The following is a 16,192-nucleotide window of genomic DNA, read 5'->3' on the forward strand; positions in this document are numbered from 1 at the left end:
GCCCTCGTGCCCGGCAGCTGCCCAGGGCTGGGAGGGTAATGTGGGAGCCCTGGCTCCTTCCTCCTGGTGTTTTGCGGCAGGCCTGGGGCCACAGCAGGGCTGCCCACCTTGGGTAAAGGGTACTGCAGAGACCCTGAACCGTTCCCCAGCCCATGCTTTCTGCACGTTGTCCTTGAAACTGAAGATGCTCTCAGTGGGCTCCAGTTGCAGCAATGCTTCCCGCTGGCTGCTGCCCAGGCTCCCTGGGAGCACAGCGGTTTGAGGGTACTTTAGTAAGTATGGATTAGGTTTTTAATTTTAATCAGCAGTGCCTCTGATGCAGATCCCATGCAGGAGGGCTTTCTGCAGCTTTGAAGGGCTTCCCTTGAGAGTGCTGCGCCCATGCCGAGTCCCACCTGCAGCCGCACAGCTCAGCGCAGCTTCCAGTTCTGCCTTACGCTGCCTTCTCCCTCATCTGGGTCTGCCCATCGCGGTTCCCTGTTCAAGTCTGGTGCTCCGTTTCTGAGTCATCATTTCTGTGTATGCACACCTTTCCTTTACACCCGGCTCCCCAAACCCTTTCCAGGGTGGGGAGACCCTTTCCACGGGCCTCATCAACCCCAGTGTATTCTGGCCTCATGTCCCAGCTGCAAGGCAGAGCACGGATGTTACCTCCATGAGACAGGAGCAGCGAGGTACCTGCTTATGGTAGTCCAGGGCATCCTTGGCAAAGATGACTTGCTGTAGTCATCTTACAAGCTATATCGTCCTTCCCGTGCTCTGCCATGGCTTCTAATGAGCAGAGTTGACAGCTTGGTTTATTGCATTCTCCTAATGCGCGTATTCTTGCAGCTTCTTACTTTTCCATTTCCTCTCTCTTTTCTGCCTGCCTTGTCCTTGTTTTCCTCTGTATCGCCTTTTACTTCAGCTTCCTTCATGTGCAACCCCGATGCGAACCATGTCCCTGCTGACTGAGGGCTGCAAACACCTCAGCTTGTCCTGGCAGATGCACATCCCGGCCAAAGTTCCTGGGTGTGACGTTACATTGTGCATGTACTTGGAAAGCTGCACCCCTTCCTGTTTGCTGATGTTCCATCAATGCAAACCCTTTTTATCTGTGTCCAGGCTATGTGCCTGATTTAATATTTTATAAGCCTCGAACAGTCTTACACTGATCTGGCTCTGCTCTCGGGAAAAGAAATTGAGTTCTCTTCTCATAGTTCATCCCTTTAAAGTAAGATAGCATCTCTCAGTCATTTAGTGGTGTCTCTCTGGAGCTCAGCCTCCAAGGAGGGGAGTGCCTGGAATTGAGCACCGTACATAACTTGCATTCACAAATGACTGCTGTTCTTTGTTCCCTGAAAATCAGAAGTGTTGGAGAGATGGAAGAGATCTTTTAGACCTAGTGCTCTGGGCTACAGCAGGATGGGTCTCTCGAGAGTATTTTGTAGTGCTTTCTCCAGTTAAATGTCCCAGACATGTGCTCCATCCCAGGCAAAGGCAGCTCTGGAGTAACAGATTGCAAGTGTTTTTCCACTGAAATTCATATTGAGTCTGAGTCTCTGATCTAAGTCTCTTCATTTTTTTTCAGAAATGAAAGGTGAGTGCTAGTGCATTTCTGAGGTATTTGATTCTCAAGCTTGATCTCAGCTGCCCTCCTAGTGATGTAAACCTGCAGTAACTCCCTGTGATTTATATCACAGTAGCGTCAGTTGGTGCCGCTGTGTTAAACGTGATACAGCAACCCCAGCCAGAGCCGTTGTACTTACAGCCATCCATCAGGTAAAGGAGAGTGTCCTCATTTTACCACCAAGGCACCAGGTGGTGGAGTGACTGGCCTGATGTTCACCTGTGGTGAAACTGGAGGATGAACCTGTGTCTCCTGCGTTACCCCTCTAGTGCCTTTGGCCCAAAGATTTCCTTCCCCCCTGTCTGGGGAAGGGTATCGCACTGGGGCAGAGCGTGTGGAAAGCAGAGGAGGGCTCCGGGACTGAACGCGAGGTCTGAAGCAGGGCCGCGATCAGCTCTGGGCAGCTGGCAGGAGCTGCCGTGCTGGTGGCTGCCTTCACCTCTGCCTGCAGCTCTCTCTTCTCAGGTAGCGGTTGCCGCTGCAAGTCTCTGACTCCATCTGGCTCCCGATGCTGATCAGCATGCTTGTACCGGAGCTGCCCTGTCTGCTCTGGTTAAAGGAATTTGCTTTTTGCTCACAGTTTGCTTCTCTCCCTGTTAACAGAGCTCGCAACGAGGGCTGCAGAGTGAAATCAAGGCAGATAGCAGCTTATTACTCTTTAACTTTCCGATTGCTAACCAAACAGCTCATGCTGTCAATAAAGCAGCCATCACAACCTACTAATAGCCTTTCCCAAGAGGAGAGAGATGAGAGGCATGGGATGATAGCTTTTGGAAGGACTAATAATGGAAGAAAAGAGGACTTGACACTCCCCTAATGAAGCTGAAGCAGATGTTTCCCTTTCTCTGTCTTCTATTTCTTCCCAATAATTCACTCGGCAAAAGGAAAACAATATTCCCTCTCCTTATTTGACTGAGCCCCTGGTGTCTGAGCTTGATCTGTCTGCCCACCCATTCCCTCTTCACGAAACTGCCAGGTGTGCAGCAGAGCTGCCTCGGAGGGAGCCCTCGGGCTGTCCCCCCGTGCGGCTTCCCTGCTCCCCCTTCCCCCAATTCCCTGGGCAACGGCGTCCCGCTCCCGCCTCCTGCTCCGCTGTATTAACGACTAGCGCAGCATTACTGGGACTCGCGGTTACGGTCCCGTCGGAGCTTGCCCGCCGTATGGCCACCTGTTACCTCTCCGCTGATCAAAAGAGCCCAAAGCTTCTGGCTGCTGCATCTGTTCTTCTCTCTCCCGAGCCTTGCCAGCGCAGGGTCATCTTGTTCTTCTCTTCATCTCTTCTAATTACCTGACGACACATCGGTACGGCAGGCAGAGGTGAACTTGCAGCACTTCATCCATCTAGCACACAGCAAAGGTCTGGGGGTCTCCAGCACGGGCTGCGTAACTCCCTGCCTGCCTGCAAAGCATCCTCCGTATTTACCCAGGCAGCAAGCCTGAAATGAAGTGTGGGCCTGGCTACAATTAGTGCCCGAGCTAATTAGGTTGAACTCATCCGGAATGGTTTCCTGTGCTGTAATCACAGCCCCCGTTGCCTTTCTCCGAGTGGCTCAGCAAGACTTTTCCTGATCCACTCCTTCCCGTGGCTTCTTGTTGCTGCGATAATTATTTTCCTCTGCTATTGCACAAATCCCACCCTCCTCTCATCACTCTGGTGATGCTTCTGCAGTTTTATTGGGATATTTCCCTTTCTGCCTGCTGTGCGTTTCACACCAAAGGTCCTTTATGGTAGATTTACTTGTTTTTATTTCTTTTTCCTCTTTAATCATGTTTTCTTTTCCCTCCTCCCCACTTAGGTTCCTCACTTCAAAGTGGCACCAGAGGAGTTCCTAAAGCTGCAGCTCCAGCGGTTCACCACCCTCAACCTCCACCCCAGCAACACTGATATCAGTGTGGCTGTGGCAGGAATCCTGAATTTCTTTAACTGCACCACTGCCTGCCTCATCTGTGCCAAAGCTGAATGTAAGTCATTGCCAGGCTGGGTTCGGCTGCCCCTCTGCTCCCAGTGCCTTCTGTTCTATCTCCTGCTGCATGTTCGGTGCCGGTTGGAGAAGGTCCCACAGGCAGCGTGTGAGAGCTGCCTCACTATTGCATCCCAGGGTGTTCGTCTCGCTTGGTTTGCGGTGGCAAGGTCTCTTCTGTTGGCAGCAGGCGAGCACTCGGGCAGAGCAGCCCCAAACAGTGGAGACCTGCAGGGCAGGTTTTCCACCCTGTTACCCGGTGGAGGTGTTTGCGTGTTTGTGAGAGGAGGAAAGGGGATGGGGAGAGACTTGCCTGCCTTCTGTTTGACAATCTGAAGAGTGTTTTGCTTGCACAGATGGGTGTTTGAAATGAAAAAAAGGCTTAGGCTTGTTTCTGGAGATTATTTTAGGCAAGTAAAGCTTTTTGAAATATGTCTTTCCCAAACCCACGTGCAGTTTTGTGGCCTAAAAGCAGGACTTGATTAATAGTCAATACACTGCACACCCTCTTGGGCTCTGCAGCCATACATCTGCTGGTAATTGTGCATCTGGATGCTGGAGCATTCACCTCAGCAAGACCATATTCATCTCTGCATAACTCTTCTAACGGGGCAGGAGCAGGCTCTGTATCGTAGTGGTTAGAGGGAGTGAAGTGTGTCCTGTGCTTTTTAAGGTCAGTGTGTAGGTAAGTAGCTGGGGTGTAGTAGCCACACCTATTCAGCTTTTATTATCCTGTAGCCAGATTCGTTAGTACTCGAGTTTCCCATACAAACAAGCTGAGAAGAGGGGCTTTGAAAAGGCACCTGGGTTCAGTGATGGCTTGGGAGATGCTGGCAGGAGCTTAGCAGTCTCTGTGGGGCCAGGTACAAAGCAAAGGCAGCATCCTTTCCAGCTAGCTCTGGGCAAACTTTGCACGACCAGCTGTGCAAGTAACACAGCGTTGTGGCAGACTCCTGCACAGGAACAGAAGGAACAAGAGCGTCTTTGCCTTTTTTTTTTTTGCTTTATGTACCCTGAGGAGACCATATCCTCAAATCATGTAAGTCAGTAAATTGCCTTCAGTAGGCATGCTCAGATTTACCCCAGCAGAGGACCTGACCCAAAATGATGCAATTAAAATCATCCAAATGGTCTCCTACGTTACTTCTAGTGATGGAATTTTTCATTGTCTAACCTTAAGCAAAAAGGAGGGGGAGGCAGGGGAAGATAATTAGGTTTTCTCACCTGCTGTGCGGCTTGCTCACAGCTCTGTCCTCGCACTGCTGCCAGGCACGGAGCTCACAAACACATCAGTGTGCCGCCGTACACCCCTGCCCTGCTTCCCAGTTACGTGCCAAAACATGCAGGTGCCTCCCATTGAATGCAGCCTGGTATTAATACGATTCTTCATGCATCTGGATCAAAACCTCGAGAACTAAATTGCTTGCATTAAAATAACGCTCTTTTAATTGAATCAGCCCAGTTTATTTTACTCTGGTATTCCTGGATAACTCAATATTTGGGATGTGCTGTGCAACCCGAGTCCTTCCCAGACCCAGGGAAGCAGTGCGACGGGTGCCTTTCATGCATCCTGCTCTTTGTGCTCAGTAAGGACCTTACCTGAGTTAGGACTGAAGCACAACATGCTCTGATGATAACAGAGTGCAGAAAAGGCATAATCCAGCTTCATATAGGAGCACAAGCCCTCGTTTTCCCTTAAGACAAGCACCGCTCCTAAGCACAGTTCTTAAACAACTAACTCGAGGCACTTTGGGCTTTTGGAAGGTTCCCTGGAGGCAAATAAGAGGAGCATATGAGCTGTCTGCTCATCAGTGAGGAAATGCTGTTTTGAGGGATGTTATTATTTGGATCCCAAGAGGGAAAGTCATAGCTGGTTTTGTTTAAGTACTAGGCTGTGTGATGGGACTCCTGGGTCCTATCCCGTCACGCTCATGCTGTCACTGTAAGGAGTCACATCCTTCCTCTGTGGACTGACTAATTTCCTCTGGTGGAACCAGAAAATTACCCTCAAAATCAATGAACTTAGGCCAGCCTAAGTGTAATGCAATGGTGACTCAGTTTCTCTCCAGCATGGAATAATTAGCTAGTTTGTGAATTGCTCTGAAGGCCTAATGTGGAAGGACTTTGTGTGATTCCACAGAAACCTTCACCTGAAAAGGCAACCACAGGCAAGTCCTGGGGTGGATAGACTTCACAGGAGCTACTCTGTAAGCTCTGATTGTCAGAAGGGAGGCAATAACACTCAGTGCTTAGGAAGGGAGACCAGGGCACGGAGGTCAAAAAGCTTGCGTGTGCCCTAGGGCCCTAGGGAGATGTTTGAAGCGGTGCTGTTAGGTGTAAGAGCAAGGCTGGACCACGGGAATCACCGTTTTCCTTCCCAGCCGTCAAGGTCAGGGATTGCACCAGCACAAACCCTGCGCAACCATAAACAGAACTGCTGGTCCCCTGGGCCTTGGCCAGCAAAAGCCCATCTCCTTCTCTCCAGTAGCCTCACGGGCAAGAGCAAAAAGCAGGGATGTGGGAGTCCATGAAAGCCCTTGAGTCCCGCCTTTCCTGCGTCCCAGGGGTGCTCCCTGGCAGCAGGCTGTAAGGTGTGCCAGGTGCTCTGGAGGGGACGGGGTACCCGCGGAGAGCTTGGGGAGCTTGGGTGTGGGCTGCTCCTGTCTGCTCCAGGTGTTTGCATAAGAAAAGGAAAAATAAAATAAGCAAGGTCAGGGTTTTCCACTGGCCGTCTCGAACCACTGACGCGCCTCTCTGCGTACCTATGGTCCCCATAGGACTGTTCAAACGGCGCGTGCCTGACGCAGCCTCTCTGTGCGCAGCGGTCCTCGCTTCAGTACTTCAAAGTTGCCAGGAGGGGTCTGCAAGCCCTTGCTCGTGTTTGGCCTGCAGAGCAGCCTTCTGAGGTGCCAGTCCGTCAGCAGCAGCATCTCACATCCTCTTGTCAGTAAACAAAGCGGAATTTCTTCAGATAATAAGACTTTCCTCCACACTGCAAGAAGAGCTGCAAGCAGGAGGCCCGATGGGGCTACAGGTAGGATCTATCATGCTGGAAATTATAATTTCCTCAAACCAGAGGAGAGATCAAAACTCTTCCTTTTTTTCCCTGATCCCACTCTCTCTTCTCTGTGCCTGATGTGCTTTAGAAACTTCGCAGCTGGGCTCTGCCCTCCTCACCGCAGAGGCCAGGGTGGCTCTCCTACCTGGGCTCGTGCCCCGGTGAGCTGGGGGCTGGAGGAGAAGGCAGCAACAGAGCTGCAGATATCGTCAGCAGAGAGAAAAATGAAGAGGAAGCTGAGGGTCTGCTATGAATTACAAACTCCTAGCAGCTGGCAGAGGGATGCTCTCCAGTTTGCAAGATTAACTTACAGCTGAGCTATACAACCTTGGTCATTAAGGAGCAGGATCTAATTTTATTTCTGCAGGAAATTAAATAGAAAAGGTACATTTCCAAAGCGGACGGCTGAAAATTGCCCTCCACACACCCACCCCTTTCTGTGAATTTCTGTCCACTTGACAGCCATGTCGTGGTGTAAATCTGGGCTTCTCCCACCAGCAGGCTGGCACGCAGAAGAGCACAGCTCTCCATCTCCCTTCAGGTCTGTCCAAAGCCGAGCACCGCGGGGCTGCTGTCTCTGGCAGTGCCCCATACCGGCGGCAGCGCAAGCACTCCCTGCTGCCAGCCCCTGCTTCACCGAGATGTTGCCTGGGAGTGCGCTCCAAGGGCAGAACCATTTTATATTGAGTGAAAGGCCTGGGGACTTCAGTCTGTGGGCTGTAGTGCCAGCACTGGTGGGTCCTGGGAGTCAGTGGCCAGGTGTGCTCAGCCCTCATCACCCACTAAACTGGGTGCAGGTTTGGCAGTGGGTGCTTGAAGAGCTGCCTCTAGTGCTGCCTCCCCTCCTCCTAAACATCCACCTCTTACAGAGGACAGAGTTAAATGACATGAAATTCAAATCATTGTGGGGAAAAAAGGTAAGTTCCCATGCCTTTTTAATGTAAGACTTTTATAAAGTTAGTAAAGTGCTCTTAACATTTTTCTCAGTTTTCAGCAGCAGATTTTGCTGAGATGAGCTGTCAGTAAGCTTGGTATTCTCAGGACTGTTACTTGCAGTGACCTGTCTGGTCCCTTGAAGGTGCAGAATAAAGTGAAAATAAACCTTGGCAAGGATCAAATGGGGCGCTTGAGTAAAATTTTCTGTTCACTTGAGCTAGCACACAGAAAAAGTATTCGGGTGAGGTTTAGTCTATGTGTCCTGTACACAGAGTGAATTCACTGGCTAGTGAGAAAGAAAAAGAAGCCGGTGTGATCCAGAGAAGTCCTGGCCGTGGCTGTTTCTGTAGTCCCTTGCAGAGTTCCTACCTGTACTCAAAAAAAAGGTAAGAGGCGAATGCGTTGTAAAGAGCAGAGTGCAAACTTGGCTTGCTGAAAAACTCTCACTGTGAATGAGAGGCTCCTCATCTTGGATGTATCCCTTTTAATGCACTGCTTTGTTACCTCTGTGAAGTGCTGGGAGTCCTTGAAAGCAGCGCTCTCTAACGCTAATCACATCGCATTGTATCGCTTCCCTGGCCCCTGACCTTCTGGTGGATGAGTAGTTTCATGCAGTCAAAAGTACAGTTAGGTTAAGAGTAGGGCTTTGACTTGAGGATGGGTTTTACCCCTCTGCCAGCTGGGATGTGATTCTCCTGATAGTTCTGTTCTTTTCCGTTTCTTCAGTTCAGCTTTCCCCCTTCTTTTCGGATTGTCTTTCTGTAGGGGTGAGATGTGCGGCCATGCTAGCTGTCTGTGTCTTGCTAATGATTACATCTGGTGGTCTCTCTGGTCAATCAAACTTGACAGGAGGTTATTTTCTGGTGAAACTCAGCAGCTGGATAGAAGAGACAGACTCTATCAAATATGCTTTCTTGACTAAGAAAAGCTGCAGCAGGAGCTTTGATGTCTTATTAGACATCAAGGAAGCTGTGTTGGAAGGAGCCCTTGCAATGACCTAGCTGCAGGAAGACACTTCAGTCAGAAGTGCCGAAGGCAATAGGGCACAAGTCCAGGGAAGTCAAGACTCGTCCGTGTGGGTGCTTGCTAATTATTACTACTTTTCTTCAGCTCCCATCTGAAGGGAGAGCCTGGTCCTGCAGACTGTGTGGGGACTGCCAGGGTAGCCAGAGCCCTGGCTTTTCCCCGTGGCTGATCGCGTCCCGACGCTGCCCGAGGAGGAGGAGGGCTGTGCTGTGCTGGGGCACTCGGAGGGCTCAGTGGGGGCACGGGGGAGGCAGAAATGCACATTGCAGGGCAGAAAGAGGGAGGAGGGCTTTGACGTGGAGGTGGAAGGTGGGTCTCCAGAGACGTTGCCCAGTGATGGAGCCGCTGGACTGTGAACATTGTCCTACTTTATTCTCTAATTTCTCCATAAAGTGTCAAATATGCTTGTTGGCACTTTTATTATTGGCTTCTGTGTTTCTTTAGGAATCTCCAGTCCACAAGTAATTCTAGCACTATGCTAGGACCATACTCCCGATTTTTTTCATTTTTTTTTTATGTAGATCTGGTGTTGTACTTTTGCAATGATCTCCGCTTTGCCTGACTCTCAGGAGAGATTTCCATCCCCAGGGACATATGCCCTTGGAAGAGAGTGGCTTCCCATCAGAGTGCTCCAAGATCTCCAAAGTGTATCAAGTTGTGCCTTGCAGGGCACTTAGTTTGGGAACTAGTGATGCAAAGGCTTAGGAGGAGGAATCATCCTCCAGCAACCAGCAATAACCCAAACAACCCTGCATGCAGGAAGATAATGTAGAACTTGTCTGGACTCTGGGGTCCTGAGCAAATTTGTATCGGCGATCTTATCTCTTCCCAAGAGGCCTTTGGGGCCACTTTTTGTCTAGAGAACAAATGATGGAGCTCTAGACGAGCTCCATCATTTCCCATTTCCTGCTGGCCCAAGCCTGTGCTGCAGCCCCAAATCCTTTCCTCTGCAGCGCATAGACACAGAACTGCAGGACTGCTTCCTACCGGGGACGGCTATGAGCTTTTTGAACCAAGCATAACATTTAAAGATGTCTGTTTGTTTAATTTTTTTTCCTTCCTTTTATTTGAAGGCCTTTTAAACCTAGAGAAGTTGCTTCGGCAGTTCCTCATTTCCAAGGACACTCTCTCAGTTCGGATGCTAGATGACAGCCGGGACCCTACCCCTCTCCTAAAAGAGATCCGAGATGACAAAACGGCTACCATCATTGTACATGCCAACGCTTCCATGTCTCATACCATTTTGCAGAAGGTGAGTGTCTGTTAAGTGTCACAGTTGTAAATGTGGCTGCTTCCACTGAATGAGGTACTATGTGCAGTACGTGAGCGTTCATGTGCAGGTGTTGTATGATAATGGAGTGTGGAAGTTCCTGCAGCATCACGGGAGGGGATCTCTGCTGAGAGGGGAATTGCCACTGATGGAGTTTCTGGGGAAAATAATTTGCTCTGTCTTTCCAGGACTGTATCTGTTGAAGCAGTGGTTTAATTGCTGTGAGCTGATGTGTTTGCTTTCTAGAAGCGATGCATGTTTGTGGCTCGTGTTGCCATCAAACAGCCGTGGAGGGCTGCTTAGTGCTCTAAAATTAGTCAATCAGTGCAATAGTTTTTTTCTTTTTTCTCTAAGTACATTTCTAACTTTTTGCTTCCTTTTTTATTGTGTTATTAACCGAGATTTTATTTTAATCATGTTTATTTTTAAATGGTCTCTTGCTGCAGTTTTTAGCATTTGTTTTGATAGTCTACTTCAAAATTGAGCAGTGGCACCAGATGGAGTCTAAAGTTGTGTAGAGTTTCCCACTTCCTGGAAAGAACAAGAAGTACTTGCCTGAATGGAGGCAGGATCCGAGCAATGGGGTCTCTCCTTGGCTGTCGGTGCAGGCATTACACACTGTGTCCTGGCTGCGGTATCAGGGAGTCAGTCATTCAAAGGCCTTGGCTGTATCAGATTTATCCCTGATAACAGCCAGCAGAAACCATTAGAGCTGTTTTTATTCTCCCCTCACACACACATACACAATTTTTTTTCCACTGCTTGCAATTTTGCATTTTAAATAGGCAGGTTTGGGGTTTTTTGGGGTCTCTATGCAGGGTTTTCTTTTTTTGGTGTGGGTTTTATTTGGGTGTTGGTTTTTTTCCCTTTCTCCTGGTCCCTGTTGCGTGCTGCCTGGCGGCTGAGGGCTGTCCCCCTCCTCTGTTGCTATAGTGACTTCCCACAGGCACACAGCCGCGCTCCTCGGGCACCTGCAGTCTCCCTTCCCGGCTTGAGCATCCTTCTGCCACGACTGATAAACATGTCAGAGATTGCCGCGATTTTTCAGCAGTTCAGTAAAACCTAATGTAGTCTTCCCAGCTAGAGGATTGTAGGAATGCAAGGTAATAAATAACGAGCTTCTGATCTGGCAACTCCTTGCACCTTGGGAGGGTGGAAAGTATTTTCTTTATAGAGGTGTAACCAGAGTAGGGAGAGAGGTTGTGATGAGCAAGCAGGTACATCCTTGTCCCCTGCCCACAGGTCACCAAAAGCAAGAAAAATACCCTATTAGTTTGAAAGTGCCCTGTGTCAGACCTGTCTCGGGAGATGAGTCCTGGCCTCGGACAATGAGAGAAATTGCAGTTTCTCATCTCTTACCCTCCACATATGGTCTGGAGACACATGGTTGCTTCCTCGATTACCAGCCTGTCCCGGCCGCCCACCTGCCAGCGGGCACGTTAAATGGATGGGAGCGATGCTCGCAGGAAGCGCTTTGTTGCTCGCTTTGATTTTCTGTCCTTGAAATCAAATGCACTGACTTCAAAGTGGGTCAGAGGGGGAGCTGACATTATCGCTGTCCCCAGGAAGGGAGAAGGGAGGGAAATGGGTGCCAGGTTTTATTGTGTAGGGGCTTAAAAGTGAGCCAGCTGTCTGGAAAGCTGGCTGAAAGGCAGGTCGGCAGCCTCCTCTGGAGTCCTGGTGCTCTTTTAGTCAAATGACTTTGCTGTGTCGATTTTGCCACCTCTGCAAAGGGACAGGGTGACAATGTGCAACCAAAGAGGGCTGGACACAGCCAGACCTAGGCCACCACCAGTTCTCTGTGGGTATCCAAAGCTTTCCCCGCTGCCCATGTCCGCTCCTGCTGCCACAGTGGTAGCCTTGGTTTTGTGCAGAAACAGGTAGAGAAGAGGCAGGAATAGGGAGAGGTGCAACCTAAGCCGCTGCTTCTCTGGGTCTTTCCTTCACTGGCTTTCTGTTGTCACCATCCTCCAGCTTCTGGGGGAGACAGAAAGGGACTAAAACCAAGTAAGGAGGCGCTGCCTTTGGTCCTTCCCTCCCTGCCTCCAGTTCCCCTGTGTGGTCTGGGGTGATGGGAAAACCTCTTTGCCAAGGTCCAGAAGCATGATTTGAGACCAGCTGTGCTTGGCAGTGGAACACAGGCTTTCAGGAGGATCTGCAGATTAATCCTCCACTTTCCTGAGCATCTGTTCCCACAATCAACTCCTTGTTTATTGAGAATTTAGAATTTTGGAAAGGGACTTCAATGATCTGTTCTGTGATATCTAGAACAGATCATCCCATGGAAAAATCTGTGCCATCCTCTCTGCACCTCCATACACTTTTACCCTTCTTTTTCTGTTTATTTCTGTGGTCATTGCAATCCTGTCTCAATTCTGGAGAACAGGCTGAGTTACTTGGTTTCATTCATGCTAATTAATTTGCGGGACTGGAGCCCAAATCTGACTGATACATGTGGAAAAACCACCACTGGGATGACTGTCCTTTTTCTGTAACTCCAGAAGAGCTTTTTCTGCCTTGCTCTCTGCATCACAGTGTTTGTGGTGAAAGGAGACAAGCCCTGAGCACTCTCTCAACTGCTCCTTTCCCTCGTTATGTTCAAAAAGATGTTGGTAGTTGAACAGGAGAAAAGCAGCATTGACAAAGCAGCAAACCTTAGCCAACCTTGCTTTCCTCCAAAGAGTACACCCGAGGAACTCCTCATCCCAAGGGGCTCTGGAGACCTTGGGCTGGGGCTGCAGGACCCCACCTTGCCTTGCCAGGGTCTATACGGGCCATTGCTGCTGACGGTGCAAAAGCTTTTGCTTCCGATGGGCATCTTCCTTCCAGGTTGTCCTTGGCTGGATGCACCCGCAGGATGAGGCCACGTGCAGAAATCCCCGAATGACATCTTGCATTGTGCCGCAGAGGGAGCAGGGGTGGTCACAGGGGTCCGGAGATGCGGATCGTGCAGCGTTGGGCCGTTTCTCTCTGCCAGGCAGCCCCTGTGCAGGCACTTTGTCAGCGCTGTCGCGGAGAGGAGACCTCAGAGGTAGGCTCTGTCCTGATGAAAAATTGGTTCCCCAGACTTTAATTTCACAGGTCAAATTGTCTTGCCATGTCCCACCCTTCCCAGCCTGCAGGAAGACAGCACCGCTTGCACGGAGCGATAAGGATGAAAAAGCGAATGTGGCCCAGTCTCTGCCTTGCTGGAATGGAGATTGAAGATTGTCAGGCTCTGGTCTAATCTCCTTTCCTTTCCTTCACAGGCAGCTGAACTGGGAATGGCGTCTGCCTATTACACGTATATCTTCACTAATCTGGTAAGGTGTTTTTCTTGGCTTTTCTCCCATGTGCGTGTAGAGCCATGTTAATGGGAGCCGATCTCCCCGGCCCCTGGGAGCGTTGGGAAGAGCCACGTGCTTGCGGAGCTGGGGATTCACGGTGGCGGGGGAGGGAGGCAAGGAGGGGTGTCCCCCGCATCAGTCAGGGAAAACCTTGCCCTGGCCTGGGGCGGTGAAAGCTGACGGCTGCCCGGAGGCACCAACTGATCCCGTGCAGCTGCCTAAGGCAGCATTTGTAGACACGGTGGCCGGAGCCGGTGTGGTGCGACGCGATGTGCGAGTCCTTGGGGAGCACCAGCAGGCGGGTGGTTCTGGCCAAGGGCTCCCCAGGGTTACGCTGGAGGTGTCAGCCCCGAGCCCGCTCCCTGCACCGGGAGGAGGGCGAGCTGTGGCGGGGCGGGCGTGCGGAGGGCACCGTGGCCCCGTGCTCTTCTGTTGCGCCTCTGAGAGCGGCTGTGTGAGACAAAGGACGGATGATACCATAACTGCTGAGAGGCAGAGCGGGGTATATCTTCAGCATGGCCCCTGGTGATTTGGCTTTATAGCTACTAATAACATTAATGTGGGGATCGTGTGGTTAAATCCCCGAGTATCGTGCTAAACAAGGAGTAATGGGCTTAGGCAGCAGCAGGGGGAAACCCAAAATAAACATCAGAGATACTTCTCTTGCTGCAGCAGCTACAAGGCTCTTGAACAGACTGGCAAGTAGCATGTGGGCAATACTACCACCGGGGAGACCAGATACCTACCTATGAAGGCTGGTGTGGGGATGATGGAAACCTGAGTGCAGCAGGATGGGCTGGATGATTAAGTGGAGGTGCCTTCCAACCCCAAATGATACTCATATTCTCTAGTTTCTATTAATATTTATGCCAGGGTGTGCGTGTGCCAGGAAAGCAGAGAGCTGAATCATGCTTTCTGTTTGGGTGGGAGACAGACGGGAACGGATGGAGCCAAACGTGTAGGCAGGAGAGCTGGAGTGGAGAGGAGGAGGGGGAAGGAGGAAAACGGAGGGGTTGAAAGCCAAGAGAGCACTTGGGACAGAGAATGGAAAAGGGATGGGGAAAGATGTCAGAAAAGAGACAAGTGCAAACAATAGAAAAAGCCACAAGCTTCCTATGTGAACTGATGTCATTCTGATTCCCGCTTAGCGCTCGATCCATAGGTCCTAACCAGCAAGAACACTGGAGCTTCACTGCTCCCGTTTATCCCCATGCAAATGATTGGCACTGGGCAGGAAAGCAAAAGGAAGGGAGGTTCCTGGAGGGGATCAGCCAGCCATGGCTGCTGGGGGAAGAGCTGCGCCCTCGGGAGGTGAATGTCACTTGTTCTGAGGCGGTGGCTGCTGCTTTGTGATGTCTCACGCCCGGTGAGCCCCGATCAGAGTGTAGAACACTACACTCTACCAGTGTTCTGCTGGTAGAGCTGGTAGGGGGTGGTGGCTGTCCCCGTCGGATCCTGCTCGCAACGCTAAACCACTCCAGTCATTTCCCAGTCCCAGCAAGTAGTTTTCTTGTTGCCCTCTGGTCCCAACAACGGTTCCTTCCTCCGCTTGCCCTCCCCAGTCCCGGCAGTCACTGCACGCCGCGCAGCTCGGGACTACGCACGTAGTAAGGGATTTCTATTTGCACATCCCCAGCACAGCGGAGTCCGTCTTCCTTGGATGGTGCTCGGACGGCAGAAATAACTATAAAAATTAAGCTCCTCACCCCCGCCGTGCTAGTTTTGAGCATGGGTGCGATTAAGCATTTGCTTGCCTTGTCAAGAGGTGAAATTTGTCTTTGAAACCCATTCATCTAGTGTAATGCAGTTATGGCAGCTGAGGCAGGTGAGAAAGAAATGAGTTTTGTTGCCGTTCACTCTCACAGGATATTAATCTGTTTACCCAGGTTATTTTGCCACTTTGTCCAAAAGACCAGCCCTCAGCAGAACTAACTGGATTTTTGGCAGGAGCTGTTAAAGAAAGGTGACATCGGGCAAAACTTGGGCAGATGGAAGAGGTGTTTAAGGAAATTAGTAATATTTAAATGGGGATGAGAGATGGGAGGGAGCAATTTAGACTAATAAATCTGGAGGGATTATCAAGCTCCTAATGAACCCTCCGAGATTTTGCAATCACTGCCTAATAGAAAAGATAAAATCATAGTGAACTACTGTCAAAGGGAGCAAGCAAAAAGGTGGCTTTAAATGGAGGGACAACCCATCAGAAGGGGAACAGACAGTCTGTGTAGCATTAAGCTACTTGGAGATGGAAAAATATTTCAGGCAAAAAAAGAAAAGGGGATAAAATGCTGAATTAAACACCTGCCTTGCGGCACTAGAGGGGAATTCTGTTTCCATCTTCTAGCATTAATTTTATTTAATAAGCACATCCCAGCCGACAGCTAGTTGTGTGTCGCAGCTCTTCTCTCTGCGGAGCATTAGATGGAGGCAAGCTGCTGCAACTCCCCTGGCACTGGTCCATGGGGGGAGCGATTTGGGGGTGACGGCTCCTCCGTAGCCAGCCTGACGACTGCAGATAGCACCAGTGCTGCTCTCCCCACCATTCAGCGGCGAGGCAGAGCGGCGCGTGAAAGCAGATGCCAGCCTTTGGCAGGAGATTGCGGGAGCAAATGAGGAGGAAGTCCTGCGCCCCCAGTGCATTTCCATCGGAGCCGAGGCCGGCAGCCTGATGTAAAAATATCCACAGGCTAATTTACTGCATGCCAATTCATTATCAGCCTCCTTCAGCCAGCTCAAGGGACCCTTTTTGTCAGCAACAGAAGCTCAACAAATTTTCCAGGAGTCCTCATGAAACTCACGCAGGTCTGATGCATTTTTCTCCCCCGCATCCATCGTCTGCGAATGGGGCACTCATGGCAACTAAGCACCCTTCTGTCTTCTGTCTGCCCCAGGTTTCTTCCTGGCATCTCCACACAGTGATGAGCTCCCTTGCCCTGGGGCTTGCCCTTCTGGGAGGGCTGAAATTTCCCCGTGATTAAAGGCAAACGCTGACCCAGTGACCAGCTG

At 50.5% G+C, this 16,192-nt stretch overlaps 1 protein-coding gene across 1 annotated transcript in view; it reads left to right on the top strand.

Moving 5' to 3' along the window:
* Window positions 1-16,192, top strand: part of GRIK4 (glutamate ionotropic receptor kainate type subunit 4) — a gene marked incomplete at its 3' end in the record, with an annotated part of 135,741 nt that overhangs the window by 65,064 nt on the left and 54,485 nt on the right. The window contains exons 4-6 of the mRNA XM_082009903.1: window positions 3,406-3,571; window positions 9,664-9,842; window positions 13,109-13,162. Of these exons, the coding sequence (XP_081866029.1) occupies window positions 3,406-3,571; window positions 9,664-9,842; window positions 13,109-13,162 (399 nt within the window). The remainder of the gene's footprint in view (window positions 1-3,405; window positions 3,572-9,663; window positions 9,843-13,108; window positions 13,163-16,192) is intronic.

Source organism: Phaethon aethereus (assembly GCF_964289735.1).
Source record: "Phaethon aethereus genome assembly, chromosome: 23".
Lineage (NCBI taxonomy): Eukaryota > Metazoa > Chordata > Aves > Phaethontiformes > Phaethontidae > Phaethon > Phaethon aethereus.